Consider the following 27,005-nt stretch of genomic DNA (forward strand, 5'->3'; position numbering starts at 1 on the left):
CAGAAAGACCCCTGTGATTACACTGGCCCCCCCAGTACAACCTAGGATACCCTTCCCATCCCAAGGTCAGCTGACCAGCAACCTTAATTCCAACCACAAGCATAGTTATCCTTTGCCACATAACCTGACATAGTCATAGATCTGGTTATATTAGGATGTAGGTATTGAAGGGAGCAGAATATACCACCCAAGAATATGTCACCATGCCATAAAGTTTACTCTATTCGAGCTGAAGATAATTGAGAAGAAGCAAATAGAAGAAAAGCTCTCTGCCTTCCACCATTTGCCCAAAAGGGGGACATAAATTTGTAAGGTGTCTCCCTCTCCCTTCTCTACCAGGAAGGACAAAAACCAATTGGCAGAGATGACTCTAGATCCTCACTGGCCCAGAGACAGCACTGGAGGAATCTATTTAACAAACTCACTAACCAGCCTTTAGTTCTCATTAGTTCCCGATACATTTGCCTTCCTGTAATGTGTTGCCCTAGAAACTCAAAATTCCTTTCCTTCACCTTGTCACTTATCTATAGATTTATTGTTCTTTTGTGAAGATGCTCTATAAGCCCAAGTTCTAACCATCCTTTTGAGTTATCACTAGGTTAGCTCAAGTATGTGCACAATGCCCGCATTGACAAACTGGTTTGGTTTTCTCTTGTTAATCTGTCCTCTATCAGCCTACGTGGCAGGGCCTCCACCAATGAACCTGAGATGGGTAGAGGAAAATGGAAATTTCTCTCTCCTACATCTTTAGGGAGATGCATTACCTGCCTGTCACAGATATCTATCTTTCAGTATTAGGTAGGCTATTTCCAATTCAGGCAGTCATGGATTTATCCACTCAACAAGTGTTCATTAAGCATATATTCTATGCCAGATACTGTGCAGACCCTGGGATCAGAGTGCTGAACAAGGCAGATGGGCACATTGCACCGATCGAGACCCAGAGATAGAGAGAAAACCCAAGGCAAACTATAGAAGCACATCCAAAATGACCTCAGTGTCTCCAGTGCCTGGTCATCTGGATGGGACTTGGACACGTGTGGTGCAAATCTTGGTAGACACTGAGAGGTGCATCTGGTTCAGGCCTGTAGGACAGGATTGCAGCTCACAGCATGGAGACCCTGCCCGCTGCCAGGGTCTGAGCATCTACAGGACACACCCCAGAGCTTCTCTCCCACGGAGCCTGGGGAGTAGCTCTTTTAGAAATCAAGGAAGCATCATGGAGACCAAATTAAGATGTAGGCACATTATCCTCTGTATTATGATTCCCTTTCAAAGGGGACTTAAGTTACCGGGCTTCCAGAGCCTTAGTAAGTGTCTTGCACACGGGCGGCTATGAGATGACTATGCTCTTATGTTACAGACCTGAGCTCCTGCCAAATGCATTCTCTCCACTGCGCCCAAAGTAGGTTGGATCCTCTTAAACCCCTACACTGAGTTTGCCCCTGCCTGAACACCACCACGTTGCGTGACTGCTGTGGGTCAGCTGTCCTGTAAAATGCTGCTTGAGGCCTGTGACCAAATGGTGCTCAGCGGGAGAAGCGGGGGGGTGGTCGATGAAAACAGGAGACAGGGGAAGGGAAGGCTGGGATTTCTTAGCGAACCACCTTGCTGTTCTGTCAGCCTGCCTCACCCTCCCCTTCACCCTTCACAGGACTTCTCAGTCCCTGCTGCCTGTCCCCTTCCTCCCTGGTCTCTTCTGCTGCTGGCTACTTGGGGGAAGAAAGTGTCTGGAAGAAAAAGATAAAACTCTGCCATAAAAAATGATCAAACTCTACTCTGATGGCGGGGCATCACAGCCGAGCGACTCGTGTCAGCCCACAGCTACCAGCGGTGGTGTCCCATGCTCTAGGCGGCCAGGCGCCAGAGTGTCTCTGCTCAAGGCCGCTTACCCGCCACAGCGCTGTCACTCTCCAGCGCCACCAGCAAGAACAGCAAATGCTTCTGCCACTGTCCGTGATTAAGATTTCTAGGTGGAGGTGGGCTGAACCTGGGGAAGAGTGAATCTCTAAATGAGAAACGGCCAATTGAGTTACTAGTGTCTGGTAACTGAGGGCCGGCGTCCAAGTGCATTTGTTAAACATCCCATCAACCACTGTGATGTTTTTGGACTTACATCATGCCCTCCGAGGAAAACATTTAATCTATGGACAAATTTAGGAGCCGCTGTTGGAAACAAAAATAGCTAATCTGTTAGGTAATGCTTGTAGATATTAATAGTAAGCCCTGTGCTTTCAACGTCTACTTCTATAAACAGATCCCATTTCCTCTGCTGCTAAACTGAAAGCTAATTCTTTATAATTCCCTTCCTCTGTCTCTTTTCAATGTGAGTTTTCATTTTAAAAACTCATTGACTTTAGTACCTACATAGCGACCCTTCATCACCAAATCTAGTCAAAGAGCTTTCAAAGAAAATGAGGGGGAAACAAACTTCAACGTGCTCGCATGGCTCTGGTTCTCTGGCTCCTTATTGCAAGTAAAGTGCCTGTCACTGGCTCCCCCTTTCTTCCTCTCCTTCTCCTTCTCCTTCCTCTTCGGCCTCCTCCTTCCTCCTCCATTTCCTCTCTTCCATGAACTTGTGTTTGTTCCTGAATAATCACAGTTGCACACAAGTCGCTCAAAGAACATTTACTCTTAAACTTGAGTTTCCACTAGCACGTGCTGGAGGCAACGCTCTGGGGCCTGGGTGGCATTAACAACCCCATTGCTGCGTCACTTCCTCCTGTAAGTTTCACTGCCAAGGGATAGAAAATAACATAAACGCCACGCCCGATCAAGCATGAGTGGCAGGTCGTGTGGACAACGTGAATCCGTACTGCACACACACGTGTGTAGATAGATGTGTATGTATGTTCCAAACATCTGCCAAAGCATCTGTTTAATAGGTGTGGAACAGAGTGGAAACAAAGGGAATCTGGATCGTCTTAAATATCAAGCTGTCTAGGCCAATGAGATATACTTGAAACCAGAAAGCAAATTTCACATGTTGAACTAGTCATTGATTTAGAACTAAAAGTGTATTTCCTGTGATTAGAAGGGACTTCTACTTTAAAGTGTAACCCCAGCTCACATCGATGAAACACGCAATACAGAAATATAGCCTGCCTGTGACCAAGTCAGCTCTGCAGGAGAATTAAACACTTAATAGGCAGTAAAAGTGACTGTGACTTTCCTTCCTTTGGCCAGAAACACAGTAGGGGACGAACAGTCGTGTGCTATGAAAGTCAGCCGACGTGCATCTGTTGTCCGTCTTATTTGTGCCTGGTGTTGTGCCAGGTGGTGCAAGGGTGAGCGCGGGGGTCAAGTGCTCTGTCCTCGGTGGGCTGGTTGCTCACCAAAGGGCATGGACAGGACAGGAGGACATGTAGCCAGTAGTGCTATGGGAGGGAAATAAAGAAGGCGGCACGGACCTGTGGGTCAGTGTGCGGAGCAAGAGCTCAGACGGATCTGCTTCAGAATCTGGCTTCACCACTGAAGGGATACAAAAGTCTCTGACCCCGAGCCTCCTCATGGAAAGAAGACCAAGTGTGATAACACCTGTAAACTGCTCACACAGGGTGCCTGCCACCGGGAGCATTCATACGTGTCAGCAATGATTGTTTCTAGGATTTTTCCTATGCGGTAAGTTTTATATTTAGGTCTCCGTCCTATGAGTTGTACACTCTCCAGGTGGATTGTAGTGTTAACCTCCCAAGAACATGCATACTTTCTCTAAGGAAAATATTTGTGGGTAACAGCATCATCTCTTTGTTTACTCTTACGTACCTATCGCAACTACGGCACGATACGGGATGGAAGGCAATCCAAAATGAGGTGGTGCTTACCTCCTCTTTCTAAGCAGGGAAGGCACCTCATGGATAAAGGCAGACAAGTCCTGTCTCGGCTTATACATGAACTGTCGCGGGGTCTGCTTCTGGGGAACCCACACTAAGACACTGAACATTTTCTTCTCTTCTTATATTGTTCTTTGCACTACCCATTGTTCAAAAGATCGTAAGTCTGAGGAACACCAGATGCTGCTATATTTAAATCAGTCAGCAATTATGACTACTATTTACTGGGAGCTTAACTGACAATACAGTAGGGAAATACAGTAGGGAATGAACAGTTGTGTGCTATGAAAGTCAGTCGACGTGCATCTGTTCTCCGTCTTATTTGTGTCTGGTGTTGTGCCAGGTGGTGCAAGAGCGAGCACGGCGGTCAAGAGCTCTGACATGACTGTCAGGAAGCCTAACCTACAATTCTTGTGACGAGGTCTACAGAGAAGTAAAAGGAAGTTCATGTGCCGTGGCTTCTGACAGCCTCGATTCAGCTCTCAATACATTGACCTGGGGAAAGTCTGTCAACAGTCAAAGAGGAAAATAGCATTATTTTTTTTTTCAGTTTACTTATTTTGAAGGAGAGAGCATGAGCAGGGCAGGAGAAGGGAGAGAAAGAGAGAGAGAGAATCCCAAGCAGGCTCTGTGCTTTCAGGGTGGAGCCTGATGCAGGGCTTGAACTCACGAACGGTGAGATTATGGCCTGATCTGAACCCAAGAGTTGGACGCTTAATGGCCTGGGCGCCCCAGATGCCCCAGGAAGATACCATTACCATCCCCGTTCTGTACAAGTGAGCTGGTAAGTGAGCTGCAGCAAAAGGTCAATGTCATGCTCCCTGTCACTACTGGAGAAGACCTCAAATTTAGGTTTCCAATTCCTACACCACCTGAGAGTTTTCAGCACCAACTCTAGAAGCACATATAACCAAAAGTTAAGCCTGTTTTATTAATTTAACTTATACTTCATGCTAGAAAAAAACGGCCAGGTTATTTTTGAGACTTTGTGTGTGTGTGTGTGTGTGTGTGTGTGTGTGTGTGTGTGGTGTATGTATATGCATGTGCACATGTACATGTGTGTGAATGTAAGTGTGTATGATGCTATATTCACCAAACACTAGAGAGCTAACAAGAAAGACAAAGGAATTTGGTCTGGAATAGTATTCTGGTTCACAAATTTTACCAAGCTTGCCAAGCAATAAAAACCAGTTTCTAGTCTCTATTTTGATGTAACTCTTCAAGGATGGTTTGACTATGTATGTGAGGACACGCAATTTTCTTTTTCATCGGATTAGACTGTCAACTCCAGTAAATTTGGCTTTTGAGATAGGAGGGGAGGTTAAAATCACGAAAAGGAAACTAGACAGGATAGAGACTCTTTAACTCAGAAACAGAGGAACCCCTGCTAACGCAATGAAATGAACGTATATGCTCAAAGGGACTATGAGCAAATAGCATACATCTGCCCTAACCCAGAAGGAAGGGTCAGTTTCTCGCGATGTATGTAAGTAACCATTTGTGAGAACTACATTTTTTTTCCATTTGTTTTCAATACTGGCTACATGTGATGATGCATTTTATTTCAGGCTATGTCTGAAGACAAAAACTGGTTCAATTCTACTTGTCTCCAGAACTGTACGATTCTCCTGTTTTTTGTTCCTTTGGGCTCAAAATTATTTGAGGGAAATGCTCCCTTTCATCAGTAACTCCTTACTCCACCAACAATACCCCATAACTGATTCTAATATCACTTCTCACTGATCTTATCTTGTGGCTCAAAATTCATATTTATGTGGCTGTATTTAACCTGTAACTCTGGCTCTGCAGATTCTGACCTTATTTTTCATAGCATGTCTCATTTCTCAGAGTGCCCAGGTTTGGTATCCACCCTGGTTGTTGGGACAAACCTATCTTGGCGAATTTCTTTCATGGGTCTCCATGATGAGGAGACAGGAAGAAAGGATTCCGATATATTTTGATGATAAGTGGTCACTGGGGTTAACAAAAGTTGAGAAAAAGTTGACTCAATTTTTAGGCTTATAAAATTATTTATACAGGGCCAAATAATTCACTTCATTTTTTTCGTGGGGAGAGATGAAACGTAACTTAGAACTTAGATTCTTTGTAGGTGTTGATCTCGGGAGTTGGAGAGGCCTGCAATGGTGGGTTTTGGTTAGCGAGGAGACATCAAGACCCAGTAGGGAAGGAGGATACTGCAGAGGCAGGACACTCTAAACACGACAACGGAGCTCTGGAAGGGAGAATGCGAAAGGGAGCCACCCCATCTTAGCCCACGTCCTGGGCTCTTGCTGTGCCTTCCGTTACGATGTACCAAGATGGCACCGGGGCTTTACAGACACTATACGTGATCCTAGAAGAGCAAGCTGTGAAAGAAGAAAAGGGTAAGCCAGAAATCTAAGCAGCACTAAAGCACATCTGTCCTTGGGTATTTCCCGGGCAGCATGGCTTCCCACACAGGGAGCTCCACGAGGCCCTACGGTTTGAGCACCTGTGGTTTTTCTCACACCCTGCCTAATTCTTCTTTCTAATACCACATTCTGACTGTGGCCTTAGTCTGGTGTGTAAGCCAGGCTTTCGCCAGCTCTGAGACACATTTCCCAGGCTGTTTTGGACACTTAGAAAGATTTAAAAGAGAAATTATAAGGACTGATTTGTCCAAAGGCAAGAAATAATGTCTCAGTGTGATGAAAGGACATATTTACTTAGAAAGTTATACATTTCTTAACGAGTAAGACTTCATCACTTACCAAAATAAATGTGTCTTAGCATTAAAAAAACAAAAACAAATTATTTCATGTATTCTCAGGCATGGGAACCTGCATACTATCTTATATATGGCTGTGTTGTTATAAAGTTATGAAAATGCAGCTTTCTTAAATGGGGAAATGGGTCATTTTCTAAGTGCAGTCTTTGTAGTATCTGGTGGCTGTATGCCTTGACTTTCATATGCTACCTATACAATAATTAAAATATGTAACAACTCAGTAACACTCTTCTAGTTTACACTAATAAAGATTTTGGGCATCCCAGTTTTGCACGGATAACTGGGTTTGAACTGACCCTCTGTAGCTGTAGGGTAGATAACTATTTCGCTGGTCCTTATTGCTTCTTTTTTAAACTTTATTTATTTATTCATTTATCTGAGAGAGAAGACAGAGACAGCGCCAGTGGGGAAGGGACAGAGAGAGAGGGAGAGCGAGTCCCAAGCAGGCTCTGTACTACCAGTGCAGAGCCTGACAGGGGGCTCAAACTCACGAAACCATGAGATCATGACTGGAGCCGAAATCAAGAGTTGGACGCTTGGGGCGCCTGGGTGGCTCCGTCAGTTAAGCGTCTGACTTCGGCTCAGGTCATGGACTCGCAGTTTGTGGGTTCGAGCCCCACGTCGGGCTCTGTGCTGACACCTCGGAGCCTGGATCCTGCTTTGGATTCTGTCTCTCCCTCTCTCTCTCTGCCACTCCCATGCTCATGCTCTATCTCTCACTGTCTCTCAATAATAAATAAACGTTTAAAAAAATTAAAAAAAAAAAAAAAAAAGAGTTGGACGCTTAACCGACAGGGCCTTCCAGGCGCTGCAAGTTCTTACTGCTTCGAAAGTACGTAGATAACGGCATACCTGAGGCACCCAAACATTCCCTTATTGTTAGGGCAATAAATGCACAGATTTTGTTAACCAATGTGGTCATGTAAGTGAAAGAGGAATGGAATAACATAAAACCTTTTAGAATTTCATTAGTCATTAGGGGCATGGTAGAGATAAGTAAATCATTAATGTTTTAGACATTCTAGTAGTTTTAATAGTTTTAGCTTCCAATTGGGTTAAGACGCATATATAGATGTCCAGGGCCAGCATTGTGGATATAATGACAAAAGAAAAACCCTCTTGCAAGAAACATTATGAAATTATGAGCAAAAGCATCAGAACACATTTAATTTACTAAAATACTATGAAAGGCACGCATAGAAGACAACGCTAAGGCCTTTCTCAGCCTGAGTCATGGGGAAGAAAAAAAAGTTGGTAGAATTTGAAACCATAAGCATGCACCTCGAATATGTTTTGAGCAAGTGTATTTACACTACTTACAAGGCCCAGAAACCACCAAGCTAAGACATGAACTTAAGAATTATTCCCAAGCCAGTTGCTTGCCTGGGGCTCTTGGCAAGAGCAAATAGAAACCCACTAAGGGAGATGTTCAACGATCCAGGCCACAAGGGACCTTCACTAAGAAAACAGCCTTCCAACATAACATCAGTGACAGCGTGTACAACTCAAGACTGAAACTCAATGATCTGAAATACTAAGATGGAAATCTGAAAGACTATTTTAAAAAGAATATAATTAGGGGCGCCTGGGTGGCTCAGTCGGTTAAGCGACTCGACTTCGACTCAGGTCATGATCTCAACAGTTCATGAGTCTCAGTCCTGAGTCGGGCTCTGTGCTGACAGCTCAGAGCCTGGAGTCTGCTTTGGATTCAGTGTCTGCCTCTCCCTCTACCCCTCCCCTTGCTCATACTCTGTCTCTCTCTCAAAAATAAATAAACATTAAAAAAGTAAAATAGCATAACACACAATAAAAAGAATATAATTAAAATGCTTTAAGTCATAAATATGATCGAAGTCCTAAAAGAAGAATAAGACACAATGAAAAAAGAATAACAGAAACCCAGTAGCATTTAAGTTAAAAAATACAGCCTTTAAATCTTCATGGATGGATCTAAAAGCAGGTATAATACAGTTAAAGAGAGACTCGGAAGAAGACAGACAGGGAGACAGTGCAGAATGATGCCAGGAAATACTGGCAGGGGGTCAGCGAGACAGGATCATCGTCAGGTGGGTGGGGTGGGACGACACGGCTCAGCATTTGTGCCAGTGGCGTTCTGGAAAACTAGGTTAGAGAAAATGGAGGCGGGAACAAACGTCAAAGCCACAGAGAATTTCCACATGGAAAGTAAAACGACAAAGAAAGAAAAAGATCTTACCTAGAGAGAACAATTTTTAGTCTAAACATAGATTTCTTAACAGAAGAAATCCAAAATAATAAAGACAGCAAATAGAAAAAATAATAATTCAGAAATCCTAAAATTCTTCTAAATAATCCATTGACCAAAGAACACCACCATAGATAACATAACACCGCAAAAACAATGCAAGCAGTGTTTAAAAAAAGAAGCTCATATGATATGACTAAATTTGTATTTGGAGAAAAACAGGTTGCCATTAAATGCCTATATTAGGAAACTAGAATAACAAAGTTACTGAGTAAAATTTTCAACAAAAAAAAAATTTTAAGTTACCACACATAAACCTCAAAATCCGGAATGCATAACAGAGTACTATGCAGAGTACTTATATGCATATAAGTATGAGAGCACAATTAATGAAATAGAAAACAGTGTATCCGTAGAAAGGGTTAAAAAGCTGAGAATTACTCTTTACAAAGTTTGAGAAAGACAAACTCTCAAAAAGTTTAAAAATAAAAATAAAGAAAAAGTGTATGCAGATAACAAGAGAAGTTAAATTAAGGCAGGTAACTCATATACTTAAAAATGAAAAATATATTTTATATGAATAAGTTATACTTTTACATAATTTAAACTTTTACATAGAATGGACAACTTCAAAAATACATAAATTGCAGAAGGTATAAGAGAAAAAATAGAAAATTGAAATGAGCTTTCAAATCCATGTAATTAAATCAGTAGGTAAAAATGTATCCATAAATAAAAACCACTAGGACCAGATGAGCTTAAGTAATATTTTCCAAACCTTCAAGGAATGTAGTCCCAATTTTTTACAAACTCGGCAAGTAAAAGATAAAAAAGATAGAAAATCTCCCCAACTCATTAAACAAGGCTAGAATGACGTCAAACCAAGAGAGTTAGTATGTGCAAGGAAAGTTCTAGAACAATCTCACCTTCAAATATGAGTGTAAAACTTCTTATCTACAATATTAGCATACTGACTGAAGCCATGTTTCAAAAAATGATGACACTACATGGTTGATTTAGATAATGTCAAACTAGATATGGGTTAATAGCAGGAATTCTATCAATTTAATTCTCCACTCTCATAAAATGACCTTAGTAAATGAGACAGCAAATCAGAGCCACAAGAGATAGCCCACATTTACCACATAACATTTATTTGTTCATAGCATAGTGGCCCCAGTGGCCAGAAATCATATAGACAACTTAGAAGCAATTATCCAAACGGATGGAAACTTAGAATTTTTGAAATGTTATAACTCAGACTTGGCAATGGGGCGAGTGGCAATCCCTGCCTGTGACACATGACACAGTGACCATGAAATTAGAATTAGAATTAGAATTAGAGTGTGGGAGTGGAAGAAAATCCTTGGATGTCTACAGCACTGGATCTAACATCGAACACCCTCAGTCTGGGGTGACACCCACAGTTCCCTTGGGAAAGTGACCCCACAATTCTTTAAGATGATGCAAGTTTTTTCCTTAGTGGTTAAGTGTGTCTGTCTACCCTGAGTAATTATGGGATTAATAGAGACAAAGTGAATTAAACTTGTAGATCAATAATTTTGATAGAAACAGGAAAAAAATGTATTTTAAGTATTTAAATTCATCCATTAGCCTATTAAAATATATAACAAGATGACATTTTTAATTCCAATTTAAAATGATACAAGTGAAACATTTTTAATATGTTATGATTTGAAACCTTGTTAAGTTTGTAAACGGTATTAAAACAGATAAGGGAAATTAAAAATTGCTGTCTTTATTAGTTTATTAGATTTTTAATATCCACCCGTGAGCTTGGGAATGCAAATCTATCAGGCAACTGAGATGATTAAAAATGAATTTGAATATATAACATTTACATAGTTTGAAATGTTTAAAGGTATTTAATAAGGCTATAAAAATACCTTTACATTATGGTTTAAATTTTGATTTATTTCAGTAAGTTAATAGTTAAGTATTAACCTAATGTAACATGTAAATTGCCTTTACTTTGACCCAAAAACTAGCCTTGCCGACAAGCTCTCAATCCCTTTACACCTTACTGGGATTTCAACAGCCCACAAACAGCAACAGCAAACCACCTTACACATCAGCAAGCTCATTAACAAATTAAGAAGACTAAAATATGGTAATCTTTTATGATTAAAAAAAAAATCTCTGTTTAAGTTAACACCTATACACAGTACTGGCAGGTGTTCTAAGGAGTTATAGGGATGGAAGACTGAAGAAAGCGTTTTCCTTAACTCACAGGTAGGGTATTCCAAAAGTCTGCATAGCCATACTAGTTAATGGTGAGATCTTAGAATCACTTCTATGACAAGTCGGCAACAAGACAGGTGATTAACAAGGCCGTTACTTTTTAACATCATCCAGAGGTTCTAGACAATGCAATAATACCCACAAATGAAATATCAATTATAAAGACTGAAAAAGAATCGTGAAATCTGACTATTTTACTAAGCATATGATTTTCTACTTGGAAAATTAAAAATAAGCTACAGAAAAATATTAGAACTAATAAGAGAATTGTATCCATTGTGGCAGTCAAAGTACATTAATCAATGGCATTTGCAAATGCCAGCACAAACAATTGCAAAACATGGCTCTTAAAAGGTATAGGGGCACCTGGGTGGCTCGGTCGGTTGAGTGTCCAACTTCAGCTCAGGTCGTGATCTCACAGTTCATGGGTTTGAGCCCCGCATCGGGCTCTGTGCTGACGGCTCAGAGCCTGGAGTCTGCTTCGGATCCTATGTCTCCCTCTCTCTCTGCCACTCCCCTGCTCATGCTCTCTCTCTCTCTCAAAAATAAATAAGCATTAAAAAAATTTTTTTTAATTATAATGATTTTGAAGTAAAAGCAGGAAAACATCTTTGTTACATTTGGGAAAGGAGACTTTTCTCTCAGGGAAATCTTAGGAAGCAAACAATATACAGGAAAACAAAAGACTGACAATGTTTGATTTTATTAAAATTCAAACCATACCCATGAAAAATAAAATCACCAACTGAATAAGATAAACCACACACTAAAAAAGGTTGTCTACAGTCTATATAAACAAGAAAGGATTATTATACAGGATATATTGAATTCTTACAAATATACAGAAAAAGAAACTGTAAAAAAAAGGAAACTAGACAAAAAAGGAGAGTCAAGGATAAGAAATGGAATTGCCAAAAAGCTTATAAAAAGTGACCGGTTTCAGTAGCCATCAGAGAAATATAAACAGGCCTAATAAAATACAATTAAACACCCCAACTAGAGGCACAGATCAATGTCTGATAAGAACAATTCGACACAAATGGAGGAACTAAGACTGTGCGCTGTTTGAGAGAGTGTAAATTGTCTGGGAGCTTGAGATGGCAATTTTGCAAACCTGGTAAATCTTAAATGCATCTGTTCTAAACCATTCTTTAGGTTACTCGTGGGCCCTAGAGAATAGTCTCATACACTCATACACGCTCACCAGTAAATGTGTGCAGACTATTTGTGGCGGTGTTTGAACTAGAAGAAAAGTGGAAACAACGTAACTGTCACTTATAAGGTGGGTACGTAATAACACGTTTTATTCATGCGGTGGCATTTCAGACAGCAGCTCCAATGAATGAACCGAATCTATATTTGCAGAGCTGAGTCTCCCAATGATGAAGTACAGAGGAGAAAACAGAGTCACAAAAAGACATAAACAAGATAAAACATGTATGTGCATTTTACAAACACCGCTGTGTCTATGATTTACGGATGCGTGTCTGCGTGCTCTAAGCGCAGACGCAGAGAGAGAAAAGTCAAAAATACAATTCCCGATAGCGGTTAGTCCTGGGGCAGGTGATGAGTGAAAAGAGTCACGTCAAGTTGGAGCTGTATCTCTTCAGTTTTACGAAGACCTAAAAACACTGAAGGATGGGAAGAAAGAGACAGTGTAGGTGACAGAGTATGTGAGAGACATGGGCCAGCCGGTGACAATTTGTTCATCTTGGTGGAGGACACATAAGCGCAGCCGACAACATTTTCTGCATTTTTTTGGCATGTTTGGAATGCTTCCATAATGGTAAAAGTTACGTGAAAGGTCTATACTGAATCCTCTACAATAACAAAATAAGTACGTTAGACAAAATGTGAGGTTGTATGTGGTGTATGTGCAGAAAAAGTGCAATCGAATTTATATACTATAGTGTTAACTTCACAACATACCCTTTAAAATAAGGAAGAAGAGTTTCTAGATTACTTTGATCTAAATTTAACAGAAAATAATAATCTGGTCTGATAGTGATGGCGAAGATCTTGGAGTGTTACGGTAATAGTTTTAACACGTGCAACTGCTGCTGTCATTTCCACGGCATGCCTGGGAAAGCTTTTCTTTTGGAAAATGGATAAAGAAAGAAATATGGAATCCAGATGTATAGAATGTGTACATAATTTAAAACAAGAACGACAGCCCGCAAAATCATCTTTAGCAGAATTTATTGTAAATGCTACTGAATTTTATTGAATTTACCATGATGGAGGATTCACCGAAACATTCAAGGAAGGCAGCTAAATGAAGTAAGTCTACAGATGCACGCTACGTCTGTGTACACACGACAGAGGATGGGGGAAGAAGCGAGGGCAGGTGGGAGAGGACAGAGAGGGACGCGGAGGAAATGCGCTAGGGTATATTTTTAAAAGCTCTGGTGACGCATCACATAGCTGGCAGTTGGCAGGAAGTAAGGACAACCTTCAGAGGCCCCACAACAACGTGAGCACGAATTCCGAGAGGTGGGGGCACTGAGGCCAAGAGCTGCTGCAGTTAAGCGCCACCAGACCCAGGTGACCCGGAGCAAGCTCGGGCAAGGGCATGGAGGGGACGAGACAGAGCCTAGGGCGTCTGCAGTGTGAGAGGGGAGCTGTGCACCCCTCCTCCCCACGCCCCAGAGCGATGACATCTGGCACACCTGGAGAGTGAGACGTTTGCAGGTAAACGGGACGGAACCCGAAAAAGGACACTCCAGGGAAGCTTGTCCTCTAGGTCTCGGCCTCGGGTGGTAGCGAGGAGGAAAACCCATAACCTCGAGCTGGCTAGTACGCGGGGCTGGAATTCACGTCACGTGTCGGGTGGAAAGGAAAACGCAATTCTCGCGTAAAACAGACCCCGCTTAGAGCTGTGCGTGGTACGAGCGACCACAAATGCTCTTGCGATAAAAGTACCCTGGAGCTCCACGCTGAGATTCGGAGCATCAGACTGCAAGCACTGAAGATATTTTCATTTTCTGACATAATAAAAGAAGGAAGTTTACAAGTCATGAAAATGTGGATGTAAAAATATGAGCAAAGTTTAAGAGGCCACTAAATGATGGAACAGACTTGAAAAACGACCTACAGAAATTTTACAAACAAAAACAATCACTGAGATTGAAAACAAAATATAGTAGTTGACTTTGAGATCAAGTATGTGTGTAAATCTAAGCAAACTGAGTGCACTGGTAAGTGTATCTTGTTGGGGGGGAGGGGGGGTGGTGAATAAAAGAAACTCTCTGAATGTAGACCGGAAAAAGGAAAAAGGAGAAATTATAAAAAAGGAAGTGTGCAGAAACATGGATTACAGACTGAGAACACCTAAGATTTATCAAAGGGGATCTCAGACAGAGAGAAGCAGGATCATGGGGAAGAGGCCAGATTCAGAGACAGCTGCCAGAAACTTCTTTTGGGAATGCAAATCCAGTGAGCCCACTGACTTCCTATCTGTAAATCTGAGGCAAGCCCTACAGCCCCAAAGGCAGTGAGGATATTTTATGTTACGGAATAACATGAAAGACAGGTTTCCCACAGAGGAATGGCAATTAAATGAACAGAAAACACCTAATGCCAGCATTCAGGGGAATTGTCTCTCCAAAATGCTGAGCAAGAAATAGCTGTCAACCTGGAGTTTCATATTCAGCAAACTCAAGAATGAGAGCAAAATAAATATATTTTCTTTCAGACAAAAACTGAGAGTTTCATCACCATCCAACTTGTGTTATAAAGATACATTCAAAGAATGTACTTTACAAAAAAGCAGACTGAATCCAGATGGACAAAACGACGTCAGGAGGTATGGAGAGAAGGAAGTTAAGAATGTGTGCATGAAGCAATAAAATAATGTTTCGCCAGAATAAGACCAAACTATCTGAAGCAAAATATGTGAGCTGCAAAAGCTGAGCACAGTCGAAGCGTTCAAGACTCTTGACTTTTCTAAGAGTGTGGTACGAATAGCACTTAAATCTTGATTCCATTAAGTAAAATGGGCACGTTAAAATTTCTGGGGTAACTTTAAGCAAACAGAAATTGAACTTATAAATTTTTAAAGGGTAGAATAAAAATGGGGACAGACCAATTCCTCAACTATTGCAAACAGTGGGCTGCATGAAGAAAAGTAAAATGTAGACGCAGCAGAAATGAGATGATAGAAATAAATCTAAATATACAGTAAACACCATAAATGGGAAAGAACTGAATCATCCAGTTAAAAACAAAGATTGTCAGCCTCAATTAAAAATATCTAACCATATGCTCTTTACAAAAGACACACCTAAAATAAATTTGAAAAGTTTGCAGCTACAAAACACACCAAAAAACCCAGTGAGGAATTAATAAAAATATAAATAAGCGAACACACAAATTAGACATTTAAAATCCTCCTGGCAAAATGCTATCTCAGGAAGAAATAAAAGCATAGATAACCCTGTATCATGAAAGCAATTAACTCAGCAATTCACAATATTTCCACCAAGAAAATAACAACCTCAGAGAGTTTTGTAAAACCTACCAAACGTACAGAAAACAAAACCGTTCTTACAGAAATCTCAGAAAATATAGAAAGGGGAAACAGTCTTATTTACGAGACAAACTACAGCTATCACAACCAGAGTAATGCAGCATTAAGTACAGAAAACTGGTGTCCGATCTCACAAGTGCATCGAAAACAATGTACTCTCGTCCCAGCGAGTTTATCAGTGTAAGGAAAATAAGGTAATTTACCACATCAACAAATGACAGAGATAAGCTAAATGATCATTTTTAAAAATTTTTTTTAAATGTTTTATTTATTTTTGAGAGACAAGAGTGTGAACGGGGGAGGGGCAGAGAGAAAAGGAGACACAGAATCCGAAGCAGGCTCCAGGCTCCGAGATGTCAGCACAGAGCCCGACGTGGGGCTGGAACCCACGAACTGGGAGATCATGACCTGGGCCAGAGTTGGATGCTTAACCGACTGAGCCACCTGGGCATCTCTAAGTGATCATTTATTAATACAGAAAAAATAGGTGATAAAATTGAACAATCACGCTAAAAATGTTAGCAAAGTGAGAACAGAATTCGGCTTCTTTAATCCAATAAACATTGTATTAAAGAAAAAAATGGTAACTATCTTCATGTCTTATGGTTTAACGCAACTATTCCCTCTACTCTCTAGTAGTCCGTACACAAGACAGGGCGGTCTGCTTTTCTCTTCACCTTTGTCCTGGACATCTTAGCCGCTACAGTATAATGAGAAAAAACATCAAACAAGGATTAAAAAAGAAGACACACACATGCCATTACTTAGGAATGACACGATGGCTTTAGCCCAAAACACAAATATATAATTAGAATAAGACACATTAGCGTTGCTTTCAGATATGGAAATAAACAATGAAAGGTGTCGACAACAAACAAAACATCATAAATTGTTTAAGGATACATTTTTTTATGAAGATCTAAATATATTAGTTATCTAAATGTGAATTATTTTAAAAGATGTGTGAAATAATTGGAGAATATTATAAAATTATTTGGAATACAAAAAAAAATCCTGAGTATGTCTAATATATGGAGAGGTTTTTTTTAAATAGTTTTTTTTAAAAATGTTTATTTATTTATTTTGAGAGAGAGCATGAGCAGAGAAGGGGCAGAGAGAGAGAGAGAGAGAATCCCAATCAGGCCCTGTACTGTCAGCACAGAGCCCAACTTGGGGCTCAGTCCCACAAACTGTGAGATCACGACCTCAGCCAAAATCAAGAATCAAACGCTCAACTGAATGAACCACCAAGGTACCCCACGTCTAATACATAGAGAGCTTTGTCATGATTTTACATAAATTGAATCCCATAAAAATTGCAATTATCTCCAAATTGTTCCATAGAGTTAATGTAATTTCACAAAAATTCTAGACATTGTTTTTGTGTTTTTCCTAGATATTGTTTCCTGAACTGTGCAATCTGTTTGTCAATATATATGAAAAACCGAAGGCCCAGAAATATCCGGATCACTTCCAAAGAAGAAGAAGTAGGTTGAGGTAAGGGTAGGGGTTCTCCCTTCACCAAGTATGAAGAATTGACAGAAAGCTATCATGATTAGAATTCCAGAATAGAAAAACACACCATGAAAAGATCAGAGAGCCCAGAAATAGATGAGGCATAAAGGGAAAGCTAGGCTGGGTGGCTATGCAGATCCCTGGGAAAAACCTGATCTATTCAATAGCATGCTAATAATTGCTTAACTAGATGTGAAAAACGTGAGATATCTACTTTACACCATGCCAAAGTATTCAATTTTATATGTACTAAAAGACATGACCATAAAAAACAACTTTTCAACCTTTAGAAAAAAATACAGAAAAAAAAGCCCCAGAAATATCCTAAGAGGAAACATGAAAACAAGATTGAAAGAGGAATTTCACAGGAATTTTAAGGACAATTCCATTTGTAAAACCAGTGGACATCTCACAAAGATGCTTGCTCAGCCTCATTAATCATCAGTGAAATGCAGATAGAATCCCAATGAAATATAATCTCACAACCACCAGCTTGGGAATTAAAAAAAAAAAAATCTGACAATATCAAGTCTTGCTCACTGGTGGGAGTAAAAATTGGCACAGCTACTTTAGGAAACAATTTTGGATTTCCTGTTGAATTTAGAGATGTGCTTGGAGAAATGAGCTTCATGGTTCTGTTATATATCATAAGAATAACTTGCACATATGTGCTAAAAGGCATTCAAGCTTTGTGTCACAAAAAAAAATCGAAAACATCTAAACATCCATTGATAGGAAAAATGGACAAATAAATTGCATTATAATTCTACAATGGACCATTATGCATGAATGAACTAAGTACATGCATTGATGAGAGTGATTTAATGCAATGTGGGAGTTTTGTTTTGTTTTGTTTTGTTTTTGTTTGTTTGTTTGTTTTTTAAAAAAGCAAGTCATAGGGGCGCCTGGGTGGCTCAGGTGGTTGAGCGACTGACTTTGGCTCAGGTCATGATCTCATGGTTCACGAGTTCGAGCCCCACGTCAGGCTCTGCGCTGACAGCTCAGAGCCTGGAGCCTGCTTCGGATTCTGTGTCTGCCTCTGTGTCTGCCCATCCCTCACTCACGCTCTGTCTCTCTCTCAAAAATAAGTAAACATTAAAAAAGTAAAAGGTACAAAAGGAAAATTACTGCATGATTTCATTTTTTTAAATTTCAAATGTGTGTAATATATTATGTGGGGATACACATGAGGGAAACCTTTAATGCAAAGCAAAATAATGATACACACAAACTCAGGACACATTTGTCACCCCTGAAGATGTTTAGCTATGTCGTCAGGGCTTCAATAATCTTGGTAAAATTGTTTCTAGTGCTCAGTGGCAGGCATATGGATATCTGTCCTAACTTTCTCCTTTAAACCATACCTCCATCATGTATACTTTCCATTGTAATATATATGAAATATAATCCATATTTCAGAATTAAGAAACTGTAATAAATAAATAAGTCTGGAAACTTTTCTTTCTAAAAATGCTGCAAACCACCATTGGAGAATGTTTTCAATGTTTGAGCCTTTAAAAATAGGTATTAGGCATATTTTGAAATATGGGCTAATTGAAAGAAGTGTTTTGGTGCTACAGTCCAGTGAGGAATTGAAGGGTGAATTGAAGAGTATAATATAAAGCATATTACATACTGAAAAACATACGCCAAAGAGTATAATACGTATCAATTAGACATGTCTTTTGTGTCTCAAAAAGCAACGCTATTAGTAAACACAGCCTGTCTCTCCTAACTCTTGCTGTTCTACTAGGGAATCAAGTCTAGATCTTATTATTGGGTAACTTTCTGTAACTTGGGGTTGCATAGACGGAATGCCTCCTACAGAGGCGACACGTAACCCTGCCATCGTACAACATCAGGCCAGAGCAAGCATGGCAGAGATCTCCTCTGCTCCCACCAGTCAGAATGAGAACTGGCCCAGACGCCTGGTGTGGTCTGGTGTTTGCCTGCTTCCACAACAATGGTCTGGGAGGCAGATACGCTTGCAGGTAATGGGGAATTAAAAATTCAGCATCAACCCCTCTGCAGGAAGGGTCGGAAACTCGTGAAGCTCTGTATCTGTTGCTGAGTCATCCTGATATCCTTTGAGGATGAGGACTTGGGTCATTCTCAAGGGCAGAGAGGACATAGGGGAACAACCTGGACCCTGAAAGTGTCACGGCGCCCCAAACGTACACAGGAGTGCACGCCCAGTTTGGGTGGGCGTGTATATTGGCAACACCTGGAAATCCATATTTGGCCTGCTACAAATATGCTCTGCTCATTCCAACATTTTGTTAGCCAGACGGGCACGAGTGTTCTTATACCTCGGGGTTCTGTGCAATCAAGACTTCTTAAAAGAGAGAGCTGCCCGGGGAAGTCTGCAGTCTTTGCCGGAAGTACTTGGGAGGCAACCCAAGGCTTCCACCAACCGCAGCCGCAGGGCTGGCCCTCCTCTGTGCAACTTTCAAAGGCACCGGAGCAGCAGGTACCATACTGGTCCACAAAGTTACAGATGACATTGGAACTGGTAATGACAATTATTATGATACAAAAAAGGGAAACCATTTTTGTGAAGCTTAATTTGTGTGTGTGTGTGTGTGTGTGTGTGTGTGTGTGTGTGTGTGTGTTTAACCCGTTCATCTACTGCAGTACATGCTTCCAAGTTTGGGTAATTATGAACAAAGCTGCTGGCAACATCCACGTGCAGGTTTTACGCAGACACAGGTTTTCAACTTCTCTGAGTAAATACCAGGAGCGTGACTGCGGGATCCGATGGCAAGAGCGTGCTTATGGTTTCGTAAGAGACCGTCACGCTGTCTCCGGAAGCGGCTGCACCGCCCTGAATCCCCCCCAGCAGTGAGTGAGAGCCCCGGCTGCTCCACACCCCTCGCCAGCACGACCCTTGGTGTTGTCAGTGTTCAGATTTTGAACGTTCTAATCACTGTGTGGTGGTATCTCGTTCTTGTTCCACTTCATAGTTTCCTAATGACGTACGATGCTGAGGATCTTTCCAGGAGTTTGTTTCCGACCTGTGTATCTTCTCTGGTGCAGTAACTTAACACTACTTTTTTAAACCTCTATATGATGCTAAAATGTCCATGCTCCTTTCTACCAGCAGCAATTCTTTACCATTTTACTGAAAGAGATATAAACTCATCTTAAAAACACCTTGCTGGGGGTGCCTGGGTGGCTTAGTCGGTTGGGCGTCCAACTCCAGCTCAGGTCATGATCTCGCGGTCCGTGAGTTCAAGCCCTGCACTGGGCTCTGTGCTGACGGCTCAGAGCCTGGAGCCTGCTTCGGATTCTGTGTCTCCCTCTCTCTGCCCCTCCCCTGCTCACACTATGTGTCTCTCTCTCTCTCTCTCTCAAAAATAAATAAACATTAAAAAAACAAAAACAAAAAACCTTGCTGGCCTTGTGCTCTTAGAAAGCATGTGCTAAAATCAGAAAATTTATTGTAATTTTTAAAACGTTTAGAACGTTTCAATGTTTGATTTAGAACATTTACAGCGCACACTTAATGCACCGAGAGTTAAACATCTTCATATTGCAATCAATTTTTTGACCTTGTCATACCCATGGAAACAACTGTGAAATGCAGATTACAATTCAGCACCAAGATGACCACTCAAGAAAGTGGTTAGATGCTATATTAAAACCAAAATTTGATACAAAGACTAAATTGTTTTTTTAAAAAAAAAATGGATACCGCCCTTCATCCAAACACTATATTACTATATTCAAGTTCAAATTTTAGAAACAATTCAACCTAAAAATCTGAGGATGTAAACACTCCATGTGAAAAAGAAACAGAGCCAAAATTATAACAATAGTTTTAAAAACCACTGATTGGTGAGTTTTACACCAACTGCTGCATATAGCACAACATCTGAGATGTCATGAAAAATCAGAAGTGGTTCTGCGCACAGTTTTGAGGCAGAAACACAGTAATGCTTACACGGTCCTGTAGAAACCACCTGGCATGGGAATCGTCATCAAGGAAAGGCTGAGCTGATAGCACACAAGGCAGCTTGGGTCGCTAGACCATTCCCAACACTACAGTTCTGGTGCTGTGACATCGGAACCGGACAGAACAAAGCAGGGCTGAGGTCCTCTGCAGAGGATGATACTGTCTACTCTGATGGAGGTCGTGGTTGGAGGCCCAGAGGTTTTCAAGGGAGGGGATAAGGAACAAGAATCTCTATAGTTGTGTGCGAATATGCACGCCTGTGGTGATCCAGGTAAGCCTCTCGGAGAACGTTCTCTTGTCTCACTAACTAGTCAGTCAGTCTTCTACTCACCAGTCTCATGATTTGGCAAAAGACAGACGCCCACCCATCTGGTGTCCTGCCTAAATTGCTTGGGTTCCAAGCAATCCCGTTAGCCTTTTGGCTGAATGGTTTTCTCTGTTCATGCCAACACCTCTCTGCTCAAAGGCTGAGGGAGACAAGAGTCATTACCTGGAGATGCTTCGGTAAAGACTGTCTGTATGATAAAAATCACTTTCTGTATCTCTCTTGGCGAGTAGATAATTGAGATATCAAACCAAAATATCAAATATTTACAAAACACAAATAGAATGGCCTAGATTGCTAATACAGATTAAACATTTCCGAACAGAAAGGTATGGCTATGCAGCAACCAATGTCATCAGTGGTATTTTCAGGATATAAATCTGACGAGGGTGTATGACGGGTCCAAGGGGAGGAACAGGTACGGGTGGAGGCAATTACATCCCCCCTCCCCACCAGGGAAAAGGGCATTACAAACCCAATCTTGCTGGATGCCAGATGCCAGAACTGCTGTAAGAAACAAACCAACGTGCTTGGAACTTTTCGTATGTTCCAACAGGGGAAGAGGGGAGCGAGGGTTCTGCAGGACCCCAAACTTCTACCTTGCTGACCAAGTGTGGTGGTACACCCTTCTCTGCCTTTTTCTCAGACCGGGTCTCCACCCGACAGAAATAATATGGCCCCCTGTACAGACGGCATTTGTCAATCTCTAAAGTGTGTGACGAATGCATGAAAAGAACAAGTGGCTTCTATAAATTGGCTCCACCCTTCAAACTTATTATCACAATCCTTAGGTATTTCTTTTTCTTCTGATGAAAGGTAGTGGAGAATATAAAGGCATGTATAACATAAAACAGTTTAAATTTTACCACACAGAAAACTCAGATAACCTGTAATACTCCTGCCTCTAAAGTGTGGTTCCCGACCCACCACCAACACTCTATCTGTTTCAGTCTAAATACTTCCTAACTCCAACCTGCTTCTTTTTGTTTTTTTTTTTTTTTTTTTGTTTTATTGCCTTTGTCCTAAACTTGGCCATCTCTTTCTCTAGAATTCTACACTCTCTCTCAGGATATACAATCTAATATGAAATCTTCATAAGAAGGCTTACAGTCTCTAACCCAAGCATTTAGGACTAATCCTTATTTCCAGAAAGCTAGACAAATTGTCCTATCCTTTTCAGATATGATGCTGTCTTATCTAGCATCTGTTTGCACTCTGACAGGCAAAAGGCTTCTGATTCCTTCCACATAGCCCTCATTTTGTATTCCATTTGAAACTTTCTGGCTTCCTGAGTGAGGGTTCCTGTCCTAAAAACATGTTTGATATTCCAGGATCATTAGGACCACACCTCTGTATCAATTTTGTCAGTTCTCCCTTTCAGAGACAAGAGCCTTACAAATTGTCACCGGCCACAATGGGGACCAGGGGAAGGCATCCCTGATTCTCAGTTCTGCAGTTTGCCTGGACCACCGATAGGATCTTCGCACATTGTCCAGACAAAATATTCCTCATGGAACGATGCCCTCACCTTTCTACTGGCCCGGAAGGGGAGCCCATCCCTACGAGCTCAGCACCCCGTCAGGGATGAGTACACTTCCAGCTGCTGGTCTAGGATGTGCTCCTCGGGAGAATGCAGCGAAGCCCCGCCGTGTTCCGGTGCTAGCAGAAATGGGAGTACCCCAAGGGAAAACATGTTTGGGGAAAGACGGAATTTGGTAGTGGGATGTCTGAGCTCGCTGTATTATGAATATTCATCCTAACAGCTATGAAAATATACTCTTAGCCAAGGGTCCCGGAGCCCTGAAAGCTTGTTACACTACAGCACCATGTGCCTGAGAGAAACTGATCTCTTTATGCTTATTTCTCTTGTTTCAGTTTTCTTGGAAGTTGTGTATGTGGAAACACATGCAATATGTTTTCCATACCTTAAAATCTTATGTTAAGTTTTATTTTGGTTACCCCGTAGACAAAATAGCTGGGTAACTGACCAAAATGTGTCAGAAAATACTACTGAATTTTATTGACCCAATAGATACCAAAATACTGGCACAAAAATACGACTGAATTTTATTGACCCAATAGATACCAAACAGTTGCATTCCTAAAAAAACATCACTTATAAAATCCAGGATGCAAAATGGTTTGGTTGCATTTTCGACTTTCAAAAACTTATAGTTTGTTTTCTTTTGTCTTTATTGGTGAGAACATGATGGGAGTTGCAGGAAATAACCAGATGTACGAGGTGATTAACATCAAAATCTTCTGGAATCAAATAGAGTGGTCCTTTCTGCAATCTCTCCAATCAGCGAAAATGTAGCTTTGGCCTCATCTCTAAATCAAGTGAGTATCAAAAGGAAAGCAGGTGACTAACTAATCCTGCACTTCCCAGTGCTGGGAACAGAATCGGAGAGCCAATTCATTCAGTCACAACTACAGAGGGTGTGAAATGAAACACACTCTGAACTAGACAGGCCGGGACCCCCCGTGGCTTCAAAGGCAATTACCAGCACCTTTTGTTATGAGTCGAATCCTAGCATGAGCTAGGAAACTTCAGGATTTATCACTCAGTTACTCTCCTGCTTAGATTATGTAATTGAATCAGACAGTTTTGAAATGTGCAAGTTAATAAAAATGTGTGTTTATATCTACACCTTTGCCTAACAGAAAAATCTGAAGGAGTATGTCCTTGTAGATTAGAACCAATTTTTGTATATCCCCCTTTGTCCCCTCCTTAATATGCAGGAGGTATTTAGCAGAAGAGAAAATGTGTTGTATGTGTACAAACACAAAAGCACAAAGAGAAAAAAGCAGAGAAATCTCTAAGCTAGAAAAAAGTAAAGGTAAAAAGGAGATAAAACAATAGCGACACAGTGTTGCATGCATAATAAAAATGATATAAATAGAGCTCTTAATATAGTATGTTAGTAATTTAAATTTTTGTTTCTGGCAGGTTTTAAATGAAGATTTTTAAGTTACTTTTTATTACTTTCATGGTAGAATACAATACAGATGGTCACAGAAAAGTAGAGTTGAAAATAAAAAATCAAAAATGATGAAAATGTGCTCTACAGCAAATTTATATTTGTATAACCTTACATATCATTTTATGAGTCATCATGTTCTAATGCAAGGCACGATACCTTTAAAATGTCATTCTTTTGAAAATTCTCTTTCATAAGTTAAGGCCAACCAAAACATGGCATCGTTTTAATAAAATTTGCCTTTTTGCAGGATATACACGTTATTTTAAATATACACACAAACACATACCACCCCCCAACACACAGACTGTTTGTGATACTAAAAACTTTACAATCCCACAATATGTGTGATTACTTCAGACATTTTCTGTGAGCATTTCCTGAAAGTCATTTTTACTTTGTTTTTTGTAGCTAATCAAGCTTGCAGAGATTACAATAACCAAAGGTCAAAACTAAGGATTTCATGAGGATAAGGAATAAATCCATGTGAATGATTATGCTGTAACACACAAGATACAAATTTCCAGATTCAGTATGTTCTTATTTTGGCCTACAATTATGTTACCACCAGCTGACGAAAATGAAAAGGACACGCGGTGTCAACAAGGATGGGAAGCCACTGGTACTCTCAAAACTTGGCAGTATCGATGGACACGGAACAAATGCGTACCCTCTGATTGAGTCATTTCACTCCCAGCTACGTACCCAATAGAGGGGAGCGCTTACGTCTGCCAAGAGACCTAATGTTAAAGCGGCATCGTTCACAACAACCCCACAATGGATTCATCCTAAATATACATCCCGGTAGAGGGATAAATGAACGGCTGTAGATAGCAGAGGAAGCATTATCACAGTTGAGGAACAGAGCCAACCACTGTCACTTGTAACGGGATGAGGCTGGCTACCCTGATGTTGAGATCATGTGACCAGACACAAAAGCGTACATTCCTCTCACGTGAAATCCCAAACGGGCATAACTATTCTCTTGCCTGGAGGTCAGAACAGTGGTTACCTTGAGGTGGGAGTTAACGACTGGTGGGAGGAAGCCGAGGCCTCTTGGCAGCCCGGAAGTGTTCTTTATCGGGATCGGGGTCACGGTTCCAGAATGCACCTGCCTGGAGAAATTCATCAGGGAAGACCTTAACACCTGCGTGTAGTTAGATTCAGTTATGTATACACATCTATCAATAAAATAAGTGTCTGAAAGAATTAAAACAAAGTATGATGGAGGTTACTGCTGTGTGGTTGAGCTATGATTGCAGGCCATTTTCTTCTCTGTGCTTTTTTGTTTTGGGGGGTTTTTTTGGGGGGGGGTATTTCTTTGTTTTGTTTTGTTTTTTGCTTCTCTCGACTTCTACACTGAACACATACTACTTTTATAATCAGAAACAACCAATAAGTATGTTTATAACAGAGAAGTTGCCATGGTAGCAGAAATGAAGGCAAGAAGAAAACTTGCATTTTATGCATTTTATAAAGTTCACTCATAGAGTTCAAAGTTCAGTTCAACATGCTTTTGCTCATTTTGTAATTGTTGTTCTTAAGTGTGTAAATGTATAAGCTTATAAATTTACAAGTTTATAAATTTAGGAATGGCTTACTCTTTAGTCTCGAGAATTCATTTTTTTCTAGTGGAGTATGTTATCTTTCAGTTGGAGGTGTTTGGTGGTCTGCAATACACTCATAAAAGCTGTCCAAAGATTTAAGTCTCCTGGCTTCAGGGAGAGATGTCTTCACCGAAGATGAGAAAGGCTGTTCTGTCTCTCTGCGCGTCACTGTGGTTTGTTAAATTGAGGACAGCTGTGCAGAGGAAACGGCTCCCTAATTAGAACCATGTGTGAAACAAACCGATGGAGGCAGGAAGGGAGCCTGAACAGTGCTAGAACAAAGTTCTAAGACTTCAGGTTGAGCTTCGTGTTTAGGCGGATATTGGGGACACATCTGTTTCCACCGACTGCATATTCATTGGGTTCAGAACAACTGATTCCCATTCAGACGTGTCTCCTGAAAAAAGTTTTGCCTTGGTCTGTTGGGGTCTTTGTATTTTTAAATTGAAATGTTTTATTGAGATAATTGCACATTCATATGCAGTCGTAAGAAATATTTTCAGCCACTGTTAATATTTTGCAAAACTACAGTACAATATTACAGCAAGCATATCGACATTCTTTCCGCCCATCCACCTTATTCAGGTTACCAAAGTTGTGCTTGTACTCGTGTGTGTGTATGTGTATGTGTGTGTGTGTGTGTGTGTGTGTGTGTGTGTGTGTGTGGTTCTTCACAATTTTATCCCATGTGTACATTTGTAGATCCACCACCACAATCAAGAACTGAACACAAGGATGAGTCATATTGCCCATTGGTAACCATACCGATCTCCCCCCGTCTCCTTCCTCCATCCTTGGCATCCACTAATCTATTCATTTCCAAAGTTTTGTCGTTTCAAACATGTTATATAAATGGAATAACCTGTTATGTAACATTTTAGGATTGACTTTTTTTCATTAACTCAGCATAATTCCCCGGAGATTCATCAAATTGTTGCATGTTCCAACAAATTATTACTTTGTACTGCTGAGTAATATTCCACGGAACATTAAGTTTTAGTTTATCTA

At 40.7% G+C, this 27,005-nt stretch overlaps 1 protein-coding gene across 1 annotated transcript in view; it reads right to left on the bottom strand.

Annotated features, from left to right (window-relative positions):
- Window positions 1-27,005, bottom strand: part of LOC122224086 — a 191,117-nt gene that overhangs the window by 116,173 nt on the left and 47,939 nt on the right. Inside the window, exon 4 of the mRNA XM_042945447.1 lies at window positions 25,403-25,505. Within this exon, the coding sequence (XP_042801381.1) occupies window positions 25,403-25,505 (103 nt within the window). The remainder of the gene's footprint in view (window positions 1-25,402; window positions 25,506-27,005) is intronic.

Source organism: Panthera leo, chromosome B4 (assembly GCF_018350215.1).
Source record: "Panthera leo isolate Ple1 chromosome B4, P.leo_Ple1_pat1.1, whole genome shotgun sequence".
NCBI lineage: Eukaryota > Metazoa > Chordata > Mammalia > Carnivora > Felidae > Panthera > Panthera leo.